Source organism: Eucalyptus grandis, chromosome 11 (assembly GCF_016545825.1).
Source record: "Eucalyptus grandis isolate ANBG69807.140 chromosome 11, ASM1654582v1, whole genome shotgun sequence".
Taxonomy (NCBI): Eukaryota; Viridiplantae; Streptophyta; class Magnoliopsida; order Myrtales; family Myrtaceae; genus Eucalyptus; species Eucalyptus grandis.
In genome coordinates, this window is record NC_052622.1 from 8,363,146 (window position 1) to 8,388,726 (window position 25,581).

The 25,581-nt window shown below is 40.2% G+C and overlaps 3 protein-coding genes across 3 annotated transcripts; all 3 read left to right on the forward strand.

Annotated features, from left to right (window-relative positions):
• Positions 1-1,269: 1,269 nt before the first annotated feature.
• On the forward strand, positions 1,270-2,554 carry LOC104427124. Its single transcript, XM_039305034.1, has 4 exons — positions 1,270-1,821; positions 1,937-1,987; positions 2,145-2,386; positions 2,491-2,554. The coding sequence occupies exons 1-4, from the start codon at positions 1,270-1,272 to the stop codon at positions 2,552-2,554; spliced, it is 909 nt and encodes a 302-aa protein (XP_039160968.1).
• Positions 2,555-15,766: 13,212 nt separating this feature from the next.
• LOC120289710 (NF-kappa-B inhibitor alpha-like) lies at positions 15,767-16,483 on the forward strand. Its single transcript, XM_039305035.1, has one exon. The coding sequence runs from the start codon at positions 15,767-15,769 to the stop codon at positions 16,481-16,483; it is 717 nt and encodes a 238-aa protein (XP_039160969.1).
• Positions 16,484-18,804: 2,321 nt separating this feature from the next.
• LOC120289711 (protein ACCELERATED CELL DEATH 6-like) lies at positions 18,805-20,734 on the forward strand. The gene is made up of 2 exons (XM_039305036.1): positions 18,805-19,353; positions 19,991-20,734. The coding sequence occupies exons 1-2, from the start codon at positions 18,805-18,807 to the stop codon at positions 20,732-20,734; spliced, it is 1,293 nt and encodes a 430-aa protein (XP_039160970.1).
• The last annotated feature ends 4,847 nt before the right edge of the window (positions 20,735-25,581 follow it).

A 25,581-nucleotide genomic window follows, 5' to 3' on the forward strand; every position in this document is an offset into this window, starting at 1 on the left:
TACAAGGCTTGCCGCCTGTTCATGGAGCCATCCTGCGCAAGAACTATGGTATGCACCTAAATTTGCTTATCGGTAATATCTATTTATGGGCAACAACTTTTTGCATCCGTCATGACCGGTCTCATCCCAAGTCATTTTGCTAAAACTCATGTGTTGTTGATCTTCGATTAGAAAAACTACGAAGTGCAAATACTCATGCTCGACAATCATAAAAATCTGGAATCTAACAAGATAGAAGCAGAAAGATAGGTTTGAAATAATTCTTGTTGATGATAACGTTAGATTCCAATAAATCTTCTACAAGGTTTCAAAAAACTGTGTAGTGTTGTTATAGAGTGAAATTTAGTTTGGTGAATGATTTATCATATTCCGGTTTCAGATTTACCTGTCAAGTTAATCTCCAGATCATCCCACTCCCAATAGAGTTAGAACATTGCATTTACAAACCTCAAATATGTCCAAAACTCTTTAGGGTTTTTAGCATTTGACCCCAAATCTGTCCCGTTTACTCAATAGATATTGGGAAAGATTTAAAGTAAATACCTAAAAGAAGATCGTTTTCTTGAAAGAGGGCTCGAGAGTGAACTTTGTATCAAATAAGAGAAATGAAGTAAAAACTTAGTTTCAAATAAGGGTCTGCACATGCAACTCGCATTCTTATTTTGGCTGCAAAAGCAGGGGGAACTTTGTCATATGTTGTGATAAATTATACATATTTTCTATCTAGTTGATTCATATGAAGTAGTTGGACATACAAAAATTTTATGCAATTTACATTATTTCACCATACCGTAATGCAAGGATAACCTTAGAAGTATAAAGGTGAGAGAGATTTGCCACTTCTCATTATACAAAGTAATGTCACAAGTCGTGTATGTACCAGTATAATATGAAAGAGTAACGTTATGTGTTTATTAAAAAAGCTTGCTAAATGATAATGACTAAGCATAGATTAAGTAAGCATAGTGCAATGAAAATTAATAAGGAAAAAAGCCATAGAGAAGGAAAGTAATTCATGCTAGAGTTTGTTTTAGTATTTGGTTCTTTTCGAAATTTATCTAAGGTCGTCATGTCATGTTCCATTGTGTTAGAGATGGAAAATTGCAACGCCTTTGAGATTCACAGCTGAAAGAGCCACAATTGTTTGAACTCGAAAATGGGTTAGATAAATTTCTGAAAGCATTTGATTGATTCAACCAAGATTATCACAACGTATTTCAGCATTGCAATCTAATCCAGCATCAGCGACTATCAATCCTAGTTGTGATTATGGTCCCCAAATTGGAGCTCCTGATCGTAGATTTAGCGGCCAAGATACAGAAAAAGAACATCAAGCTTTTTGCAATGACTGACTCCAGAAGTGGTAATGTAATCCATTTAGCTGCTTACACGAATCAGACTGAAGTATTCGAACTCTTGCCACCAGAAACTGAATACTTGGCCCGAGCACAGGATATGAATGGGGATCTTCCCATTTATATTGTGAGCAAGATCGGTTATGTTGAACTGATCGAGAAGCTATATCCTATATCAGAGTTCCTAAACGGACGAGGACAAACTGTTCTTCATGCCGCAGCAAAATATGGACAAGCTTCGGCAGTGAAATATATACTCAGACATCCGGAACTGCAAATGCTGATAAGCGATAGATATTATGCTGGAAATACAGCTTTGCACTTGGCCGCGATTCATTCACAACCCGTGGCTTTGATTCCTCTTGTGCTGGATAAAAGAATCAACCTCTTCGTTCGTAAGCATGAATGCTTGACTGCTCTTGACATTGCTCAATATCGCATCAGAAGGGAGTATACGCTGCGTAAGGTACGTAACATAAATCGTCATTATTTTCGCCTTTAAATGAGTACTCGAGGGTTCATTCCCGCTATCGTTATGGTAACAGCTTGTTCTGTTTTTCTTCATTTGCTTCCTATCTCAGCAATTGACAGTCACGGTGTTGAAATCCACGTCATTTGGGAAAGGTTCAGCTGTAAACGCAGACTTACTCGCGCTAAGGCCGGAAGCTCGAGATGAAGCGCTTACACTATTCGATGCCCATGAAAAGTAGCCAAATATGGACCATATGAAGGATGCGATCAATACCCGTCTGCTGGTGGCAACGCCTGTGGCCACCATGACTTTCGCAGCTGGTTTCGCAGTTCCTGAAGGATTTAACGGCTCGGACATGGCCTCCAAAGATGACCAGGGGCATGGCTACGATGCTGGACAAGAAAATGTTCCAGGCCTTTGTGATTTGCAGCACCATCGCGATGTTCTGCTCAATGATTGCGGCAGTCAACCTCATCTGTGCACAGCAAAACAACGTCTACATGGCAATAGCTGCATACCAGCACACGATACTGTCGCTAAAAATTGCAATCCCGGTGATGTCCGCCGCTTTCTTAACTGGCGTCACATTGACGGTTGGCAACTCTCTTGGCTTGCTAACACCATATTTTTATTTGGGACTCGTTTTCATCCTCATTATCTCAGGTGCCAAATCGTTAAGAGTACCCTCCAGTCCTTCGGAGCCATAGTCGTCCTATCCGTCGTCTGATGTACTGGCTTGTTCCCGCTTACTTTTATCTATGGAAAGTTGAGACATACCTTTTGGTTGACTTGGGAGACGACGGAACGGCGAGCGGGACCTCTGCAAGTCTGCCTTCGGATGGTGCCGGTGAATCGAATGATCGATGAGTTGGCGGCAATGAACATGAGGGCTTTCATTTGATCATTCAATTTTGTCTATGATTTTGCAGAAATTAATATGTATTTGCCTTGGCGTATTTGGCTACATTATTAGACCGATTTCCTATTGCGTTAGGTTAGCGGTTACTGCTAAGATATTTGAATTAAACCCCGTCTTCCGCTAATGGTTTAAGTTTTTAGAACAGTTAGATAAAATCTTATAAAATTTCAAGTGATATTAGAGCAGTAAATTGTAAATTCGAACTTTTTTAGGTCCCATTTGCTTTCTATTAAACCATGCCAAATTTTTGAGTTTTAAAAATAGTTGGACATAGTTTCACAAAATGTCATAGCGATACATGTGCACACTCACTCATGTGTCCATGTGTAAAGAGAATAATTCTCATCACCTATTCTCTAAGTCAAGCATTTGGCAAAGAAAACCAGAAGAATACTTAGAAACTTCCTCTTCACCCGTTGCAAAAATTGAATTCTAGACCAACTCGTTGCGCCCTTTCATTTCCCCCACTTCTCTCAAGCATAAAGGAATTTCCGCATAGCGAAACTTGAATGAACCTGGTAAGGGTTTGAAGACCTAGAATTATGTGCATATATGCGAACAGCAAGCCGACTTCTTAATCTGGCTTGAAGGGATGTCGAAGGATTCTGCTTGCGGTCGAATTTTATATCTGACAACTAATTAAGCAACATCTTAGAGTTAATTAATGGTGATGATGGTCTTAAAAGTTATAGTAGATTACTTAATCGCAATCCAATCGGTCTAGCCAAACTTTTCCTTTTTCCGGTTCATATCTGAAAACTTTTGTGCTCCATTAGCATAGCTGCTTTGGCAGAGCATGACTACGTCCGGATAAGTAAACCCCAATGCCTCTTGTCTCTAACATGACCAATTGAGATCTTATATCAGAGAAATGAAGAAAGTCTACTCTCTTCTAACGAAATTCAGTCAAATGATATTATCTATCAATTCGACATAGATTCCAAATATTTATCAAATCATCAATGAAGAAACTAAATTTGTTCCCTGAATAAAAACAGATTCTTCAACAAAAAACTTATAATACTTCTTGATGTTAATCCCTTTCTCGGATTTCAAAATGGATACAAGCTTCTTTCGAAATAGAAGGTTTTTCATGACAAAGTGATGATATCTACACAATGGATTATTATTACTAATCCTGAAGTATTGAAAATTTCCTTCTCAATGTTCCAAAAAGCACAAGCCAATTGAAAAAGTTCATAAGCTCAAAGGTGCCTGTCACCTTTGTGTACATGAGTGATGAGCTATGAAATTCGTATTATGCAAACAATGTGGTTAATTGGCTAGCCACGTGGTTATGCGGTTGGCATGGCATACTTTCTCATGATGGGACCTACGGACTTGCAAAAACTAGTCTTTCGATACACGATTTCAAGCTTTCGAGGTTGCTAAGTGGAGTTCTAGCGATACGTAAAGTAAATTACAGACCGATTTGTCAATGATTACTGAACCTTGATATGTGGTAATAAGCGGTATGAAGGATGATCCTAGTAACAATTGAAAAGCCAATGGAATATGTAAAATCTTACCGGCGGCCATCAAAGTTGAACAGTATGATGGCGGTGGAGATTTACCGGCGGCCATCAAAGTTGAACAATATGATGGCGGTGGAGTAACTAATAAGTTATCAAATTCGCAGCTTCCTATTTATCAAAGCTAGCTTCAAAAGGACTAACTGATTCTCTAAGTCTCTTTGCTTGTATGTTAGGCAACTGTGATCCTTTGGAGACAGGTTAAAGCAAATAATAGGATTAGTTAAAAGGATGCAAAGCAATAAAAGGATGCAAAGCAAAAGAGAAACTATGTACGTGAATTTATTCTACAAGAAGTTTAGCCCCTTACGTAATATAGAATGTGTTGACATCTATTTTAAAATTTAACTTATCTTTTAGAAAATAAAAATAGAGCATTTGGTTGTAGAGGGAAATTTTTTTAAAAAAAAATTGAACCAAATTGCCTCATTTCAAAATTCAAAATTTCAACAGTCTTTTGATTTTGGAGCCACTAATTTGTTGAACGGTTGAGCGAATATGTGCAAATCTTCACCAGCAAAAACAAATTCGAGTCTTTCCTCTATAAATAGAGGATACAAAGCTTTGAGACCGAGGGGGGCTTTTCTTCGTCGAAGGAAAAAAGAACAAAAAAGTCCAAAAGTGAAGAAAGAGAGAAAGGGGAAGAGGGTTTCGGTTCTTTGGAAAAAGAAAAGTCAGCAAAGGGCGACAGAGGGAAGGGAGACGTGAAAGTGACGTGAGAGAGACAGGTAAGGTAGGGAGAGAAAAAAAAAAAAAAAAAGAAGAAAAGGAGAGAAAAGGGCTGCATCGTCTTCTTCAGGGAACTCCTTCACCGGAGATGCTTGCTGCCCGATCCCCTCGCTGGTGCGCCGGTTGCCACCGCCGTTTCGCCAGTCGCCGTTGTCCCTCTCACTGAACCAGCACCGCCGCCTCGCCACTCTACTTGACGACCCGCGAACCGCTGCTGCCGGCGCTCGCACGCGTTTCCCTCCGCCTGAGCTCCGCCGGTGTCTATTCCGACCCGACACCAGCCCGAAGCTCCGCCAGCCACCGTCGCGCTCACCGTGCTTGACTCCAGACGCCGTTCTTGCTGCGACCCGGCACCGGAGCAGCACCGACCTGCATCTGCTCCCCTTCGCCTGCGACCCGTAACACGGGACTAACTTGGAGCCAGGCACTGAGGTTGGGCGGTGGAAAGGGCCCACCAGCTACCACCATATTCATGCAAGGCCCCACAGGGGTCTTTGTTCAAGCAGTGACTGCTCGCTAATTGGATGATGCCACGTGGCTAGCCGTACGCCGACCACATGGAAAGAAAGGAGAAATTCCCCATCCTCATCGTCGACGTGGACGGGGAGGTGGTAGTTCAGGTCACGTGACAGTAATCGGTGTTGTAACCAGTCAATAAAGAGGAAGAACTTAGCAGCATACACGCAAAGTACGTTTGTCTCAGCCATAAATTGGCGGCGGCGGCGGCTTTGCCGAAGCCCTACTAGGGACGTTGGACCCTCGCCAGTGGCTGTGCGGTGCTGCCATCGCCGTCACGGTCTTCCCATCCCCTTCGGGAGGACGCAAATCTCCCAAGCTTGCCGGTGGGAAGGCTGAAAGGCGTCACAGACTGGAGGTAATGCAGAACGAAGAAGATGGAGTTGCGAGGGTGAAGAAGGAAAAAGAAAAAGAAAGCAGAAAAGGAGAGAAGAAAATTAGAGAAAAGAAGAAAGAGCCAAAAAAGATAAAGAATGACGAAATTTGCTCGGACAAAAATGCCTCTGTTTTTTTTTTTTTTTTTTTTTTTTTTTTTTTTTTTGGTCGAAAGATAACTTATATTAAAATTAAAGAGTCATACAAGCTATCGCCGAAGCATCCGAAGCAAGAATAGAAAGGAAAAGAGGGGGGGGAAAGAGAAGCCAGTTGGTTGGTGGGCCTTGGTCCCTGTGGGCTTTCGCAGCCCAGTCAGCTGCTAGGTTAGCCTCTCGTCGGATATGATGAAGCGAAATGTTAGGGCAACGCTGAAGAAGGTCTTGAAGAGTTGCGAAGAGGTGCTGTTCCTTCCACGGCGGTCGTTGATTCGATCGGATGATTTCCACTAGCTGCAAGCAATCAGATTCGATCTCCAAGTGCTGAAGAGAAAGTCCCTTCTGGATGATCCGTTGAAGAGCAGAGATAAGGGCGTAGATCTCGGCTTGGAACGCCGTCTGAGCAGACACAGATCTGGTGAGTACATCCTTCAAAATTCCTTTGTCGTCTCTGAAAATACAAGCCAGTGAACCATTGGTTGAATCTGGGCGAAAAGCCCCATCTATATTGCATTTGATAAGGCCCTTTGCTGGTGGGTGCCAGCGATGATCTAATCTCGCCTGTGCAGTGTGAATCCTTTTTGGCAGGGGTTGAAGAACCTTGAAGATAGAGCTTTGAGATAGAGCATCAGAGACCACCAGGAGAGGATCCATCTTGATTTGACGAAAGATAGCGTTATTGCGGTGACGCCAGATCTCCCACAGGATATGAGCGATCGCTTCAAGATTTGGAGACGCGTGTGGGAGGGAGATTCTGTCAACCATCCAGGCATCAAATCGAGTAACTGAGGTAGGTGAAACATTTACCTGAATATCTTCATGATTCCAGATTGCAGTAGTCCAAGGGCAGAAAAGAAACAGATGCTCAATTGTTTCTGGTTCAGAATGATTGCATAAAGAACAGATGGGATGAGGGATGATGTGTCGCCGAAAGAGATTTAGTTTTGTAGCAAGGGCGTTTTGGCAAGCTGACCATAGAAAAACTTTAATCTTTGGCGCTGTATGCATCTTCCATATATTCCTCCATAACAGTGGTGGGTTAGTGTAAGAGGGAGAGGGCTTGGATATGGGGTTCTGAGATTGTAGAGATAGATAATGATGACAACTCTTTACCGTGTAGGTACCAGAAGGAGTCTCTGTCCAAACCAGCTGATCATGATGGAGAGACGGATTGATTGGGGTGTTTAGGATTGCTGAACTGGTTGGACCATCGAAGAATTCAGTAACATAGGAGGACTTCCATACAGAGAGTTGGGAATCAATAAGATCAGCAACAAGCCGTGGTTCTCCCTCCCTCGGTAAGCCTCCTATTCTGCCTTGTGGTAACCAAGTATCATCTCTAATGTTTATCTTCGATCCATCCCTGACTAACCAACATAGTTTAGGAGCAATTGCTTCACGGCCTTTTAATAAACTCTGCCATCCCCAAGAAGGACGATGTCCTGGGGAGGCATTCTGAAAGGATGAAAATCGAAAGTATAACCCTTTAAAGAGCTGACTCCAGATAGCATGAGGATGCTGATAGAGACGCCATGCTTGCTTTCCAAGCATTGCTGTATTGAAATTGATTAAATCTCTGAACCCCATCCCCCCTGATTTTTTAGATAGCTTTAATTCTGACCAGTTTTTCCAGTGTATGCCTGAATGACTTTGTTGATTACTCCACCAGAATGCGGAGATCTTCTTTTCAATCAATCTGCAGAGAGACAGCGGAAGCTTGAAGATAGACATGGCATACTGCGGTAAGGCCTGTATAACTGATTTCAATAATATTTCCTTGCCACTTTTCGATAGAAATTTGTCCTGCCAACTTGCTAACTTGGTATTGACTCTTGCCAGGATCCAGGAAAACATCTCCTTCTTGGAACGACCCCAATCAGATGGAATGCCCAGGTATTTTCCATATTGACTGAGAATGGGAACCCGTAGTTCTTGTGCTAGGTTGTGTTGTAAAGAAAGAGGACAATGTTTGCTAAAGAACACACCTGATTTGTTTCTGTTAATGAGCTGGCCTGTGGCATAACAATATTGATGGAGTAGATTGGCAAGATTTTGGCATTCGAAATAGTGGCTCGTAGGAAAAATACTGAATCATCGAAAAATAAGTGAGATAACCTTGGACAGTCTCTATTAAATTGAATCCCCTTAATGTGACCTATATCCACAGCTTGAGCAATAGTTGCAGATAAGGCATTGGCAAGTAAAATGAATAGATATGGAGATAGGGGATCACCTTGGCGCAACCCTCTAGTAGGCTGGAAATAAGGAAGTTGTTCACCATTAAACCGAATACTAAAGGAGACTGTTGTTACACAAGCCATTACACGAGTAACCCAGCTGTTATGGAAACCCAAATGCCTCAAATATGCTTCCAAAAAGTCCCATTCAACCCTATCATAGGCTTTTTGCATATCTGTTTTGAAAATAAGATGGAAACGTTTCTTACACTTTCGAACTTTGAATTGATGCATAACCTCTTGAACCACCATAATGTTGTCCTGTATCTGTCTGCTGCTGATAAATGCTGCTTGCTCTGTGGAAATCAAAGTAGATAGCCATGGTTTGAGTCTGTTGGCCATAATTTTTGAAATGATCTTGTAAGCAAAGTTACAAAGACTGATAGGACGAAACTGCTCTATACTCTCCGGATGCTGAACTTTAGGAATTAGGGCTATGACTGTATTCTGTTTAGTCTTGTTGGCATAATACCGATATCGAAAAGTCATGAACTGTTTGAATAACCGTATCTTTAATAACATGCCATGATGCCTATAGAAAAGGCCGGGAGACCATCGGGCCGGAGACTTCAAGCTCCTAAGCGGCAAGTGGCTAGGTAAATCTCCTCCTCAGTTACTCGACACTGTAAGGATGCATTCATATCAGGTGTTACTACCGAAGGACACTGTGCCAAGAAAGGACGGAAATTCCGATAGCCCTGAGTTGTGTAAAGCTGAGCGAAGAAGCCCTGTGCTAGATCTTTTAAGCGATCCGGTTCACGGATCCACTTGCTGGTTAGTATCTAATAGCATTGTAATTCGATTGCGTTGCCGTCTTTGCATAGTGTATGCATGAAAAAACTTGGAATTTCGACGCCCCATTTTAACCATTGTATACGAGAACGCATAGCCCAGAATTGTTCCTCTTGAATCCATACTTTTTGAATTTCACATCTAAGAGCATTAGCCTGCTCCCTATCTCCATCCTGATATGATGTTCTATTGATAATGGTCTGCAGTTGAGATTGTAAGTGTGAGATGCGTTGATGACCATTAGTGAATCGGCCCCTGCTCCAACTTGCTAACCTGGTAGCAACTGCCTGTAATTTAGATAACAAGGAGGTACAACTGTTGTCCCATGCCTGTTTTACTATGTGATGACACTCTTCATCGTGATTCCAGAATGCTTCATAGTGAAAAAATTTTGCGCGCTTGACAGATACTGAACGAGAGGCCAACAACAGTGGGCAGTGATCGGAGCCAACAGAAGGGAGTGCAAAAACTTCTGCCGAAGGGTGAGATGTCAGCCATTCCAATGAGCAGAACACCCGATCAAGCTTCTCCTTTACCAGAGCATCCCCTTCTCGATTATTGGACCAGGTAAATTCACATCCTTTGCTGTGTAGTTCTATTAATTCACAATCATTAAGCATATGCCGGAAGGATGACATCCGAGAAGTGGATGCAGGTCGCTGTCCCATCTTCTCCCATGGAGATAGGAAATCATTAAAATCACCGAGACATAACCAAGGTAAATGAGCAGCAGCATGGAGGATTCGTATGGTATCCCAGAAGTTCTGGCGAAGTTGATACGTTGGAGGGGCGTGTAAGCAAGTAATATGAGTGGAAGGCGATATCCGAGATCACGAGCAATGAAATCCGGAAAGTGAGAATCCGAATGTACAAGAGTAACATCGAAACTGTCATTCCAAAAAAGCGCAAGACCACCCCTGAGGCCGTCAGGATCCCTCACAAAAGAGTGAGTAAATTTAAACTTATGCTTTAACCGATTAACAAAAAATTGATCATTCTTTGTTTCCATTAGAAACACTATATCAGGCTTGTCATAGGCTATCATAGCCTTTAATGCTTGAATTGTCAGGGGATTGCCCAATCCCTGACAATTCCAACTCAAGAGTTTCATTTGTAACTCGGTGGCTGTTTAGGGCCAGCCGCCAAAGCCCGAAGATCAGGGATATTTGCCTCCAAAACAGGGGCATCCAGAAGAAGAGACTCATCAAAATCTGCCGACGAGGTAAGTTTAACATCATATGGCGAGTATCGTTTTGGTTTTTTGGTAGAACCACCAAGAGGCATAGGCCGAGGAATCTTAGGTCTTTTCGATTGATGCTTATCCATGGAAGGAATCTGAGGTTGTTTCATCTTGACTGCTGCAGGAACTAAGTCCGTTGTAGTAGTAGTGGAAGTTGTTATGTTCCAAAGACTGGATGTCCCTTGATGTATAACTGAAGGCGTTGTCTCTTCCACTGTTATAGGAATTGGAGGAAGAGCAGGAAGGCCAGGCTGAATTGGAGAAGGAGTTTCAGGTACTGTTTCTTCCATTTGCTCAGCTGAGAGTGTTGGGTGGTAAAAGGCATCCCAATAGGGGCTAACTTGTTTAAGTTCAGCTCTGAGCCAGGGTCCATAGGTCATTGTATCCCGACCATCGAATTGGGCTTCATCATAAGGATAGTCCGGGCAAGAAACCGCGTAATGACCCTGACCTTCCACAAGAGTAGCGTAATGGGACAATCGCTCATATCGAAAGTCGAGCCACGTGGTCTTGCCAAAGAATACGAGATAAGTTTCCCTGTTTTTAAGGGTTCTTTCAAATCTAATTCAATTCTAATCCTGGCAGAAATATCTGTCTTCACATCCCGAACCTTACCTATCGGGATACTGCAAGCGCAAGATAGGAGGAGAAGTCCATTCCGAGGTAAGCCAATAACATGCACCCAAAATGTGCACTTTCCGAAGTCATAATGTTGTAAAGGAGTGCTAGGTTGCCATGGTCGGAGGTTAACCAATTGTCCAGAAAACAACCAAGGACTACCATCCAGAGTGCGTCTTTTTTCACTTTCGGTGCGAAATTTAATTATGTATAATCCAAAAGATCTCGCTGAAGTAATTTCAACATGATCCACTCGCCAGGCTTTCTTCATCGCAACATGAAATGCGGATAAATTCACGAAGGGTTAGTGAAAATGTTACCCACCAAGATAAGGCGACAATCCTGCAGTTTGGCCGATGCGGGGATATCATCCCAAACCTCCAACTCCCTGTTCCGAACATAGTCGACCAAGGCGATTGCAAAGAGAAGCAGTGCGGGAGGTATCATCCCGTTCATCCATGGTGAGAATAACCAAAGCACACTACTCTATATAAACTAGGTAACCAAAGATCGAAATTGAAAGTTGCGGGGTTACATGTTTCAGATCATCGACATGCGGAGAAGGAAGAACAAATATCGAAGGGTATGGGAGTGGACAGCAGACCCGTGAGAGAACTCAGATGGCGAAAGGGGATGGTCGGAATTGCACATGCGGAGAGAAGGAAAGATGATGAGAAGCATTTGGGAAGAAGATGACGATGAACATCCGTTATGCAAATGAATGGAAGAATTCAAGGGAGGAGCGAAGGGAAAGGAAGACATGACGGAAAACTCGAACAAAACGCGAGAGAAAACTCGAACAAAACGCGAGAGAGAAAACTCGAACAAAACGCGAGAAAACTAATTAGACAAATTCATGAATGTGTTGCACGCATGTAGAATGTTCATCTATGTTTAGATTCATGCTTTTATGTCCAGTTCAATGTTCTGTAAATTCAAGGGATGTATTTCCTTGAAATGCTAGAGATATTTATGAGCTATTTAAATAATCTATATATAAGTTAGTCTTGTCATCATTTTATAAGATAAAAAAGAGAAAAGATTAAGAAAAATGTGTAGAATAGAAGTTCAAGTTCATTTGAGAGTTTCTCCTACTTGTCTCCTTCTTTTTCGTGATTAAAGTATGAGTTGAGTAGATTGTTTGTGTTTTCGCCTTCAAATTATTCTATCAATTGCCACATTAGTCACATGTGCTTGCCTGGGCAAAAATATGGCTGGTTAGTGAGCTTGAAGCCTTATTTGAAATTAAGTCGGCCGCTTCAGAATCTTATTTAAAATAATTTATATTTTGAGCCATCTTTTAAGAAAATGTTATCACTTTGTATTCTTATTTAAAATTTTGATTAAATTAAATTACAAAAAGATTAGCCTATACATAATTAATCAAGCTAGCTACAAAAGGACTAACTGAATCCTCCGGCACGCGACTCCTTTATGCCTCTTTGCTTCTATGGTGAGCAAAGAATAGGATCAGCTAAAGCAGCTCAAAGCAAAGAGGAAGCATATGCGAGAATACAATTAACACGAACTTTAGCTCTATAATGCATAATAAAATGGCAATGCTGACCTGCCGCTTTGGTTAATCTTTTGTCGAATAAATGAGTTGGGCGGGAGTTGCGATTAGCAAATGCTCAACCGCTCTCGACATCTCCTTTAGATCGTTGGAGAAGCGAGTTCTCGTATTCAAAGGCATGTATTTTTGAAAATTATCAAGGTTTACCACCCTTGTCTTTTTCTCCTGCTAATTGTCTAATTTCCTTTGTTAACTCTAATTGTCTTCCATCTTGATGCTGGTTCACAGGCTTTTAATTATATTCTCTCTTAGTTAGTTGCCTCTTATTTAATGGTGTTAATGTATATCAACAGTACAGCCTTGTTTCCTACTGTATTAGGATTAGCAGTCTTTCTCAAGTTACCTCAAACTGTCCTTTCTTTGAACTCCTCCTTGCTTCTGCACCCCCACCGGTGGACAGCGCTAACTTTAGTCTGCACGATCGCCCCATGAGCAGCGATACATCTATTCTCTGGCCGAAAAAGTCGACTCCTGGGGGCCATCAAATTCCAGCCCCTTTCAAGCTGGACTAAATAAAGGACCTGCTAAACACGTGCCTCGATCTACTTAGTTTGCAAGATTCTAAGAGTCGTCGTGGGGAAAACGTGTGACGACTGATTAGGCAATGCAGCATTCTGTCAAGGACCGGATTTTGTTAGGAGGCTGAGAGTTGTACATGAGATGTAGCCTGTGTTCGTCTTTGTTCAACTCCAAAAACCCAGTATCTCTCTCTCATAGCTGTCTCTGCCATTACTGCCACGTCCCCGTGGCGCAATCATTGTCCACCACCGTCTCCGAGCTCGATCCTGCAGCGCTCACCGCCACCATTTGCTAGGCACCCTCTCTCTCAAAGAAACTTTTTAAGAAACTCTAATAAATATACTTTGATTCTTTAATTTTTTTTTTTTTTTTTAGTATCTTTTGGTGTTCGGGGCTCTAGAAATACTTGATGAATAAATGGTTCGAGCACCTATAATCTTTTTCTCGTTTCAAGTGGAACGTCTCGTCAATCTCTCTCCATAGAAAAGCTATGCCTAGCCAAGCCGTCACACAAATTTGCTGTTGAATTGTGAAAACGTGACTATAATAAACACTTTCTTAATATTACAATAACACTTAATTGCATCGTAAGTATACAATGAACTCTCGCACTCACATACGCCACTCTCACGTCACTCACTCATGTACGCCCACGGCACACTCTAGACGACCACCTTCAAAGACCCCACTCATACACAAGGTCCCTTACACTCTTTTTAGACTCCTATACCTACATGATGGGGACCACTATTTTACTCTCGGCTCATGCTACGCTCTACACTCATGCCACTGGATTTACCTGTCAAATTAATCTCTAGATCATCCCGCTCCCAATAGAGTTAGAACATTGCATTTACAAGTCTCAAATACATCCCAAACTCTTTAGGGTTTTTAGAATTTGACCCCAAATCTGTCCCATTTACTCAATAGATACTAGGAAAAATATAAAGTAAATACCTACTTCTTGATGTTAATCCCTCTCTCGGATTTCAAAATGGATACAAGCTTCTTTCGAAATATAAGGTTTTTCATGACAGAGTGATGATATCTACATAATGGATTATTCTTACTAATCCTGAAGTATTGAAAATTTCCTTCTCAATGTTCCAAAAAGCACAAGCCAATTGAAAAATTTCATAAGCTCAAAGGTGCCTGTCGCCTTCGTGTACGTGAGTCATGAGCTATGAAATTCGTATTATGCAAGCAATGTGATTAATTGGCTAGCCACGTGGTTATGTGGTTGGCACGACATACTTTCTCATGATTGGGACCTATAGACTTGCAAAAACTGGTCTTTTGATACACGATTTCAAGCTTTCGAGGTTGCTAAGTGGAGTTCTAGTGATACATAAAGTAAATTATAGGCCGATTTGTCAATGATTACTGAATGGAACATGTAAAATCTTACTGGCGGCCATCAAAGTTGAATAGTATGATGGTGGTGGAGCAACTAATAAGTTACCAAATTCGCAGCTTCCTATTTACCAAAGCTAGCTCTAAAAGGACTAACTGATTCTCTAAGCCTCTTTGCTTGTATGGTAGGCAACCGTGATCCTTTGGGCACATGTTAAAGCAAATAATAGGATCAGTTAAAGGGACTCAAAGCAAAAAAGAAACTATGTACGTGGAATTATTCTACAACAAGTTTAGCCCTTTATATAATATAAAATGGTTGCTTTGGTCCGTCTTTTGTGGGATGTACAAGTTGTTTGCCTTCAATATCACCTCTAGATCTTGGAGAAGAACGTTTCGGTATAGGGAGGTATGTCCTTTTCAAAATGATTAATATATCCTTCCGTTTTTCTTTTGTTAATTGTCTAATTTTTCCTTTGTTAATTCTAATTGTCTTCAATCTTGAAGCTCGATCACACACTTTTTAATTTATTATTTCTTAATTGGGTTCATTCTATTCAATGATGTTAATAGTATATCAATAAAATATTCTGGCTTCCTAACTGCATGAGGACTACCATTCTTTCTCAAGTTAGCTCAAGTGTCCTTTCTTGTCACTCCTTTTTGCCTCCACACCACACCACAAGTTGACCGTGCTAAATTTAGTATGCACTTTGCACGAGATCGTGCAAAGTTTTGGTAAATACGCAAATTTAGTTTGCACTTTGCCTCCACACCTCACCACTGGAGGATGTATGTGCGGCGATACATATTACATCCTCCGGCCGAAAAGTTGATTCCTGGGTCAATCAATCTCTGGCCCAACGGAACAGGACGAAACGAAGGACCTACTAAACACGCGCCTAGTGGTGGTGGCAAACAGCAGTTACCAGTACCACAAGCATTGGCTAAGTGGCTCCTCTCTTTCATGAATTGACTTTTTTGAGGGCGTACCTCTAATTTACACTTTGACTTATTTTTTTTAGGATTCTTTGTGCGAGCACTCATAGTCTTTAGAATTTAAAGTGAAACACCTTTATCGATCTCTTTTTTAAGAGGAGGTACCTCAGGCCGAACCACCAAGCAAACCCGTGGCGTCTTATTAATTTCTTGCACTAAAATTATTATAACAAATAATTTGTAGTTATTCATGCAAAGCGATCTTGTGAAACAATTTTTAAACTAGAAAAATTTAATGTTCAGATCCACATAAAATTTTGTAGGACCATAATAATTTTTATAAAGTTTAAATGCGTTACTTCATATTTAAATTAATATATTGTCTCCTTAGACAACCCTTGTTACCTTGCAATAACTACATTACTTGCAAAGCTTAGGCTCGATGGACGTAAAGGTATCTATAGGAGAGGAGCAACAAGATCCAGCAAAAGTGTATGCAGCTGCTAAAAATCTAGCCGATGTCATCAAAGGCGCCAATGTCGAAGAAATCATTTCCGCGATCGAAACGCTTGCCTGTCAAGCTGATTCGTCTGCCGTTTTCAATTTCCGGGGGCTGTCGAGGGGTTCGCTACTCCACATTGCAGCAGCCACCGGCGAGAGCAACATCCTGAGGCTCCTGCTTGATCGTGTCGATGCCTACCTCATTGCCGCCCAAGATGATTGGGGGAATACCCCTCTCCACATCGCCACTAAGGCCAATGCATTTGGAGTCGTCGCTATGCTGATTCGCCATGCAAGAGACCTCCCCGACGTGGATGACAAGAACTGGATCCTGAGGATGAAGAACAATCATGGAAACACCGCTTTGCACGAGGCCGTGCTTATACGTAACGTTGACTTGGTAAGCCATCTGTTGAACGAAAATTCGGAGCTCGTGTACTTGGCGAACGCGGATCAGAAATCTCCCCTGTACCTGGCCATTGACCCCCGCGACCCCCGCGACCCCCGCGACCCCCAGATATTTCAGGTTTTATTTTCGCCCTCGCTCGACCCATCAAGAATAGAAGGCTTGCCGCCCGTTCATGGTGCCGTTGCACGTAAACAGTATGGTATGTACTTAAATCTACTTATGGGAAATATCTATAGATGTGTGGACTGAATTCATTTCAAATCTGTGCAACCACTCTTTGTGCTTGCCCAAATCTGTTACGGGTGTTCACATAAAATTTCACACCTTGCTTATTAAAGTAGTTAGGTACCCATGAAGAAGTTGCAACTGACATATCATTCTCCTAATAAACAAATTATCTCCCATTACAACATAATAGATCAGCTCAAATACATTCCAGACTCTATAGGAATTCGAGCATTTGCCCCAAATCTGTCCCATTTCACATTTCCCCAATGGAATTGGGCAGAGGGCGGGCTTATGGGGAAAGTCCATTGAACCCACACTTCTTTATTTATCTTTAACTTGTTCGAGTATATACATCTATTAAAAGTTTTATCATAATTATCCTATTTTTATTTTTTCATAAAGATATCTCATTTTAGTTTTTGTATAGTCATATAATTGTAATGATGAATCAATGTGATGTTAAATGAAATTCATCAAGGTAATAAAATGACAGAAATGATTGGATGATAGTTTTAATGTATTGTAAAAATAATAACCTATTCGAATCACAAAAATAAATAAATAATAAGTAATAATTAATCGTTATGGGTTTATTCCCTCAAAAGTGTGTAACTCACAATATGCTGTTACTCTTAGAATAGCCCAAAGACTATTATGTTTGCAAAGTCTATAAAATAATACATGTTTCAATTTAATCATGAATTTGTAGATTAAGTGAATAATTGTAATATCTTTAGTTATGTCTCATGAAAATCTACTTTCTAATGCATTACTTGTAGTTGATATACGTTAGACCGTGCCCGCATAAATTCTTGCCTGTATCTTCTTGCCTAGTCCGGGAAAATTTGCTCGGTTTGGGCAAGGCACCTCGGGGCGATAAGTCCTGTGCACATTCGAATTGTCAATTAATCCATAAATCAACGTATGCATACATACATGCTTTCATCTAATAATAATCATTAGACATTTTTAGATTATTCAGATTGATATATAATATAGTTTCTTCAGCTATGTTGATAACACATCCCAAGCAATGCAAGTTGAAACTAATCTTGCAGCCTCTTCTACTCTATGCACGTAATTTTGTGTCCTATCGCATTTTCATTTTGGACATGCATTAGAAATCACAAAAAAGAAAATACAGAAGGTCCTCATGTGTACTCGATCCCAACCTAAAATCTTACGACTTCAAAGTAAATAAATCTTAAATGTTAATAGTGAATCATTAGGTGCATATTATTTCTATAGACTTATTGTATGTATCCGTACGCAAATAAGAACATTATATGTGTATTTGATTTTTGAGAATGAGACTTTCACATTATCAAGATTGTGAAAGTACAAAGATTCATGAGCTAGGTAGACATCAAAATTCAACATAGAATTATATTCCTGTTTAGGAAAAATTCATCCATCTTTGTATTTGTCCACATCAATGTGGTGCCTAAAAATTCATACAAAGCTTTTATGCCTTTTTTTATTATTTTATGATATTATTTTACCTTGATTTAATTTGAATGTGCAAACTTTCAAATCCATGAAACGCAGAAGAGTTCAATTTATATGTGAAGAATATATATATATAGTGTGTGTGTGTGTGTGTGTGTGTGTAATGGTGGTGCCACATCCTCTGACTTGGGTGGATTCCGCTCGACTCTAAAATAAATTTTACTTAGTTTTTACTCAAAAGGTTTGGTAAATATGTAATTTCTTTATTGAGCTTAATAGGTGCCCACCTTTACAAAGAAGTTGACATTTGCTTTATACTTGCCAGAATTTGACGAACATAATAGGAAAAGACCATTCTCCTCTTCTCGATCTTGCCCTGCCTATTTAAATGTCGTTTCTGTTTTTCCCTTAACATTATATTTGTGGACTCTATAGACACTTCATAAGATGGAAATGTCATATAATTTGCCATGTCATTTAGTAAGATTTTTACAGTAAAATCTTAGTACATGTTGATGTCGCATTGCTTTGGAAGAAAATGGTCTGAAATTTGTCTCAAGTCATTCCAAAATACATAAATGGGATCTTTTCGAAATTTATCTAAAGTCTCACATATTGTGTTCCATGATGCTAGAAAAGGAAACTCACAATACTTTGAAATTCATAGATTGAAAAGCCATTATTTTTTGAACCAAAAATGGGTTAGATAAACCTTTCAAAGCCTTGATTTATTCAATCAAAATTATCACCACTAATTTCACCATTGCAATCTAATTCCCCATCAACGACTATAAATCCTAATAGTGATTAAGGTTACGTTGAAGATGCCCTTATCCCGAGTTAAGATGCATTAAAACCAACCAAGCCCTAGCCATTGTCAAATGTTTATGCGGATGGTGGTCCCTAATTTGGAGCTCCTGATTCCAGATTCACTCGGCAAGATACTCAGAAAGGACACGAAGCTTTTCACAATGAGAGACTCCGGAGGTGGTAATGTATTCCATTTAGCAGCTTTCTGGAATGTGCCTGAAGTATTCGAACTCTTACAACCAGAAACCGAATATTTGGCTCGAGAAAAAGATAACAATGGGGATCTTCCCATTCATATTGCGAGCAAGATGGGTCATGTTGAACTAATCGATAAGCTACATCCGGTGTCACAGTGGGTAAATGGGAAAGGACAAACCGTTCTTCATGTGGCAGCAAAATACGGAAGAGAAGATGTAGTGAGATCTATACTCAAACATCCGGATCTGAAGGAGATGATAAATGAAAGAGACCATGACGGAAATACACCTTCACACTTGGCAACGAAGTATTTACAACCCGCCGCGTTAGTTCATCTTGTGCTGGATAAAAGAATGAACCCCTCCCTTCTCAACCACGAATGCTTGGCTGTTGTCGACAGTGTTCCACATCACCCACCAAAAGAATTACGGCGGGTTAGTAACATGAACAGTCACTATTTTATTTATCAACTTACTGGAAATTTCCCTAGACTAATACCTTAGTTAGGCACAGATCTCGTATTCAAGTCATTAGTCTCGTAGTCAACGGGATTGAGTGTCAATCGAATTTCTAGAATAGCCAAGACTCCTCTAGGATTAATATTGCACAAGTCTCTAATTTAGCCATAATAGGAAGTACTTAAATTTTGCCCATGAATATGTCCGGGGTTAGAAGCAACTGAATATCTCTGATAAATGCTGATATAATTTGCTACATGTCTCGATTAATTGAGCCTATAAATAAGATCAGGGTTGTCAATGTTGCAATCTCCTTTTTGTAAAAATGCCAGGGGTCAAGGCGGCAAATTTGACCCCTCTAAACATGGCATAATCTCGTTACATTATCGGTAAGTCAACCCATGACAAAGGTGAACCATAGACGTTTCATTCGTGCCTCTTTTCTCATTTGCAATGAACTTGTTACTATAGTGTTAATTCTTCAAAATGAGCAGACACTACATCTTTAAAAATAACAGTTCCCTTTTAAATGAGCATTACAGAGTCCGTTTCTGTTACCAATTCGCTAACAATTTGTTGTTTCTTTCCCTTCTCATCTATTTTCTGATCTCAGCGCATAGTACTCTCCCTGTTGAAGACCGTGTCAGCTGAGAGACCAGATCGATTCATAGTTAAGCCAGAAGCTCGGGACAAAGTGTACAGGGGCAGCATTTTGCCAAATCCTGCCTATATGAAAGAGGCTGTCGAAACCTTGTTGGTGGTGGCAACGCTTGTGACCACTGTGACTTTCGCAGCTGGTTTCGCGGTTCCTGGAGGATTGAACAGCTCAGACATGGCATCCAAAGATGACAGGGGCATGGCTACGATGCTGGGCAATAGAAAGTTCCAGGAATTCGTGATTTGCAACACCTTCGCGATGTTCTGCTCAATGACCTCGGTCGTTGTCTTCATGTTAGCATACCAGGGTGAAGGTGACTTAAAATTAGTTAACTTCAAGCTTGCAAAAGGGCTACTAAAAATGTCACTCCCGGCAATGTCCTGCGCTTTCTTAATTGGTGTCAACTTGACCGTTGGCAAACTCCCTTGGCTTGCCACCACGATATCAATTATCGGATCTATTTTCGTCTTCATCATCACAGGTTATGTAAGTACGGAGGCGGATGATGAATTAATGTTAGTCTCTCGCATCGTGATCCCCTTCCTTCCTCCTATCCGTAATCTGATATTCAGGTGTATCCCCTGGTACCTTTATGTTTTACGAGTTGAGAGGACGCTCATTTCGGATGACTCAAAAGAAGACAGAACGGGGAGCAAGACCTCTGCTAGTCCGCCTCTGGGTGGTGGCGGTAAAGATTGATTTGCAGAAACAAATATATATTTGCCTCGGTGGATTTGGCTTATTCTATATTTGCTTTCCTATTGCATTACATTAATGATGACCGTTGAAGTATTTAAGTTCAACCATCCCTTCCTTCAATAGCTCATATTATTAGAATAGTTGGATATAATTCCACATATATCAAAGCATAAGATTCTTAATTCAAACCTTTTCAGACCTCCTATGTTGTATATTCTCATATGTTAGACTTGCAGCAAAGTCTGACCTACTCGCAAAGAGGAGTATTAAAGTATTTGAACTAAATTATGCTTTTGGCTAAATAGTTCAAGCTGTTAAAATAACTACATTGTAATCTAACGAAACATTATAATGATACGTGTGTCATGCGACATGCTGTCGCAGTTGAATGGATGAGTGGGTCATTTCATCCGTTTTACCCGCTTGAAAATCAAATCTCTAATTTTGAACATGTAGAAGCTCGTCTCTTATGAAATCGCTTGTCTAGATTGCCTGCCATCGTCCTTGTATAGTATACTCCATTTTCCCCAGCGTCCCAGTTGAGCCCAACCACCAGTCCCAGTTGACTCATCCATGGCCGTCGGGATATCGACCTCACCATTGAGACTCTCGGTGATGGACCGACTGTGCCGTCGAGATCTATCGGCATGGCTCTCGATTTGGAAGCTTAGGGTGCGTTTGGTAACGTTTCTGTTTAAAAATTGTTCCAGGAAACAGAAATAGAAAAAAAGTGTTTCTGTTCCGGGGAACAATTTTTGAACAAAAAAACGCGTTTGGTAAGCGTATAAAATTTCTGTTTCTGAAATAGAAAAAGAACAGAAACACGTTTGGTAACTGTACAAATTTTATGTTTCTGGAATAGAAAAAGAACAAAAACATGTTTGGTAACTGCAAAAAATTTCTGTTCCAATTTGTTTTTCAAGTGTTTTTTTTTAATAAAATGTAAACTTGGTATTAAATTATCATTCTCATGAAATACTCATCAATTTAATTATGTTCATAATAAGTGAAAACAAACATTCTAAACATGATCATATTTGCTTACTTGGAAGAAATTTTTTCAAGTTTATACCAAAATTGTCCCAATTGTTTTTTTTTTAATAAAGTGTAAACTTGGTTTTGAATTCTCATTATCATAAAATGCTCATCAATTTAATTTTGTTCATGGTGAGTAAAGTCAAACATTTTGAACATAGTTATAAGTGCATACTTTGAGGAAAATTTTATAAATAAACTTTGTACCAAATTTTTGTCACGTGCCTTTTCTTTAAATAAAGTATAAACTTGGTATTACATTATCACTTTAATGAAATGCTCATCAATTTAATTTTGTTCATGGTGCGTGAAGACAAATATTCTGAACATGATCATGTGTATACTTGGAACAAAATTTCGTAAGTAAAATTTGTACAATAAGAGCTAGCTAAAATAGGAATATCTTATAGATCTCTACATAAACCCTTTCATACATAACATCACAATAATTAAGTAATAGAGTTCATTGTTCAACTTCATCACATTGAATTTGATAAGTGAGTACTTAAAAACAAAATTACAAAAGTCGGAAACACAAAGTCATGAAATCTCAGGCATATTATGATCCCTCGCCATTTTATTTGCAATCCTTGTCCTAAGCAAAAATACTATCAAATAGATTGGAGGTCCTCTCCAAACATACATTTCCAACTTTCGGCTTTGATATTGCTTCAACAGTTGCTGATTCTGCTTCCTGCATTGAGCCACAAATCGAAGTTAGCAGGACGATGGAACCATTGAATCCACGCCAGCTCTCTAAAAATTATGCACAATCAAGCATCACATGTTGGCACTTGTACCATGTACTCTTCAAAGAGATGATTCATTGACAATGGTGTCAACTTGCACACGAGTAACAAGATAATCAGCCAAGCTTAAAGAACAACATAACTCTGGATGTCTTTACAAACAAAAACACAGAGTTTGGATCGATAGAACACAAATAAGCTACTGGGTAAAGTGATTAATGTTGGAAATTGGTTTGATGGTGGATATCTAATATCAATTATCAAACAACAGAACTTTGCTAAAAAAAAGAGAACAATAGAGCAAGACCATCCCACACGTGATTTACTTTTTTTTGATATTATCACCCTCAAAATTTATGCTCAAAAGGTCGTAGGAAAGTGGCAGACAATCAGGCCCACCCAAAAACAGAATATGCATTTCTGACCAAGGCAAATTCCAGATTTCAGAATGGATTAGAAAAAAAAAATGTTAAACATGGCAAATGATGGTCGATTCAGGCATGCAATATGTCATTTTAAAGCTTGAGATGCCTATTACAATTATCTAGAAGACATTAAGTCCTAATAACATCATCTACCAGTTCATATCACGTGATTTACACAGAAGGGACCAGCTCCAGCATATCAGTAGAAACTCAATCACATGGAAATACTCTCAGTTCACATTAACAGTATGTATAGGATAGACCCGAAAAGAGGAACAAAGCAGCTAATTTTAGGTCTGAGTGTTAGGATCAAACATCTTAATCAAAATCCATACAGAGAAACTCACACACACAAAAAACAGTAAGCTGAACCTATTGTTCTAGCGATCAATATTTCAGCAACATTGACAGATTGCAGCATAGTTTCAAGTATGCAATTGATAGGGAGAACAAAGGTCAATTGATGCAATCCGTATATTATTGAAAAGTCCATGGAATATACAGTTACTTTCACAGAGATCTCAAGACTAAAAGAGCATGTTTAACAGTTCATCCAAGACAAACAACAACCAAGCCATAGCCAGGACAAAAGGACGATTTAATGAACATTTTTCTAATCATATCAACTCCAGAAAATCTAAAAAAATCTGTATGTTGTAGCCAAGGATAGTTCAAGCAACTTTCATGAAGCACCAATCCAGGAATTTGAAGCACAAATTCAGTAGAGAATCGGAAAACAGACAAGGCCGAGTCAATGTATAACAGTAAACTGTTATGTATCAGTTTTCCAGAATCCCTTCGTAACTTTCGAAAAGGATTTCAGGTAGCTAATGATCTCGGATCGGGACGTACTATAGCTCGTTGGAAAGCTAATCGAACTATCTTCAACTCTCATGAAGGCATCAAGCACCAAAAAGCACATATACAAACTCATTTTCAGGCATATGCGCAAAGAGGTCAGAGATACGAAATTGCAGAACAAAGCCCATCCAAGTTCAAAAATCATTTCAGATTGCAATGCATCCTGGCCCCGAACTTTCATTGTCAAGAGTGTATTTCGACACCAGAAGCCCTCGCCTCATCGGATGCTATTAAAAGGATTTTCGTTTTGCTTACCTCGGTTGAATCTGCAACTTCAGTGGATGAACAAGCAGCAGCGAGCGAGCAGAGCAGGGCTCGCTGCTCTGCTCTGCTCGCTCGAGCAGAGTAGCAAGCGAGCAAACGCTCGCTGCTGCTCACGCTCGAGTGAGCAGACGCTCGCTGCTCTGCTCGCTGGCAGCTCGAGCAGGGCCTGCTGCTCTACTCGCTTGAGCAGAGAAGCAAGCGAGCAAACGCTCGTTGCTGCTCACGCTCGAGCGAGCTGTGAGCGAGCGAGCGCGGACCGTCCGCTCGCTCGAGCAGGCAAGCAAGCGAGCCTGCTTTGCTCGCGGCGAGCAAGCGGAGCGGGGCTCGGCCAAGCTTTCGATCTAGGGCACCGTTGCTCGCCGGATCACGGGCGAGCATGCTCATCCGGATCTCGAGCGAGCGGACGAGCCGCTGCCGCAAATCGGCGAGCAACGGTGCCTAGATCTGGGCATTGGCTGGTCGGGCTCGAGCGACTCGAGCTCGACCAGCCATCGCCCAGATCTGCGAGGGCCTTGTCAATCGGTGAAGAAGAGGAGTGAGCAGGTTCACCTGGTGAAGGAGCAACGGCTGTCGGCGCCGGAGAGGACGACGGTAGAGAAGCCGGATGGTCTCGAGACAGAGGCGGCTGTCGGCGCCGGAGAGTGGGAGGCGCCGGAGAAGACCGCGGTGGAGAAGATGGAGGAGGAGAGGCTGCGGTGTTCGAAGGAATAACCAAGAAATAGAAACGAAACACGAGTGTTTCTCTTTTGTTTCTCTTTTGTTCTTCAATTGTGTTTCAAAATAAGAAACACAAATTTTTTGTTTCTTATTTCTGTTCTATATTTGTTTTCTGGAATAAAAGAACAAAATAGGAACAAAAACGCGACCAAACGCGTTTGTTTCTTTTTATTTGAAGAACAGAAAAACAGAAAAACTGTTTAAAAACAAAAAAAAGAAACGAAAACAAACGGGCCCTTAACGTTCTCCAAGGCAGCACTAGTGTTTTCTTCCTTTTTTTTTTTTTTTTTCAAAAAAATCAATTTCCGTTTCTCCTAAACAAATATCAGTTTTTTTTTTTTTAATGGAATTATCTTTTGTTTTTCCACTTATCTTCTAAAGCTTCAAATTGTACTTTGGTTCTTTTGTATTTCCAAATCAACCCACTGATGTATTTATTTTATTTTATATTTTTTTTCTTTGATTTTTTTTTGAGAATATTACTTAATGAAATCCCAACCTAAATGATTTATTCTATCGTTCTCAATTTTTTTATTATATAAAAATCAAACTTAGGGTTAGTAATTTGAATTCCATAATTTTATGGTCCAATGATACAATTAGTACCAATAATATCTATCTTATTTTATATGCATTTTATTATCGTAGTCTTTGAAGAAGATGTCATGCTCACATTTTATTTGCCAGACCCCAACTAATAATGGTATTCACATATATATGAAGTCATAAATTCAAAATATTATTTTGTGAGTATGCTCTTACTTTGGTAGAATTGATTTTCTCGATTGAAATAGTT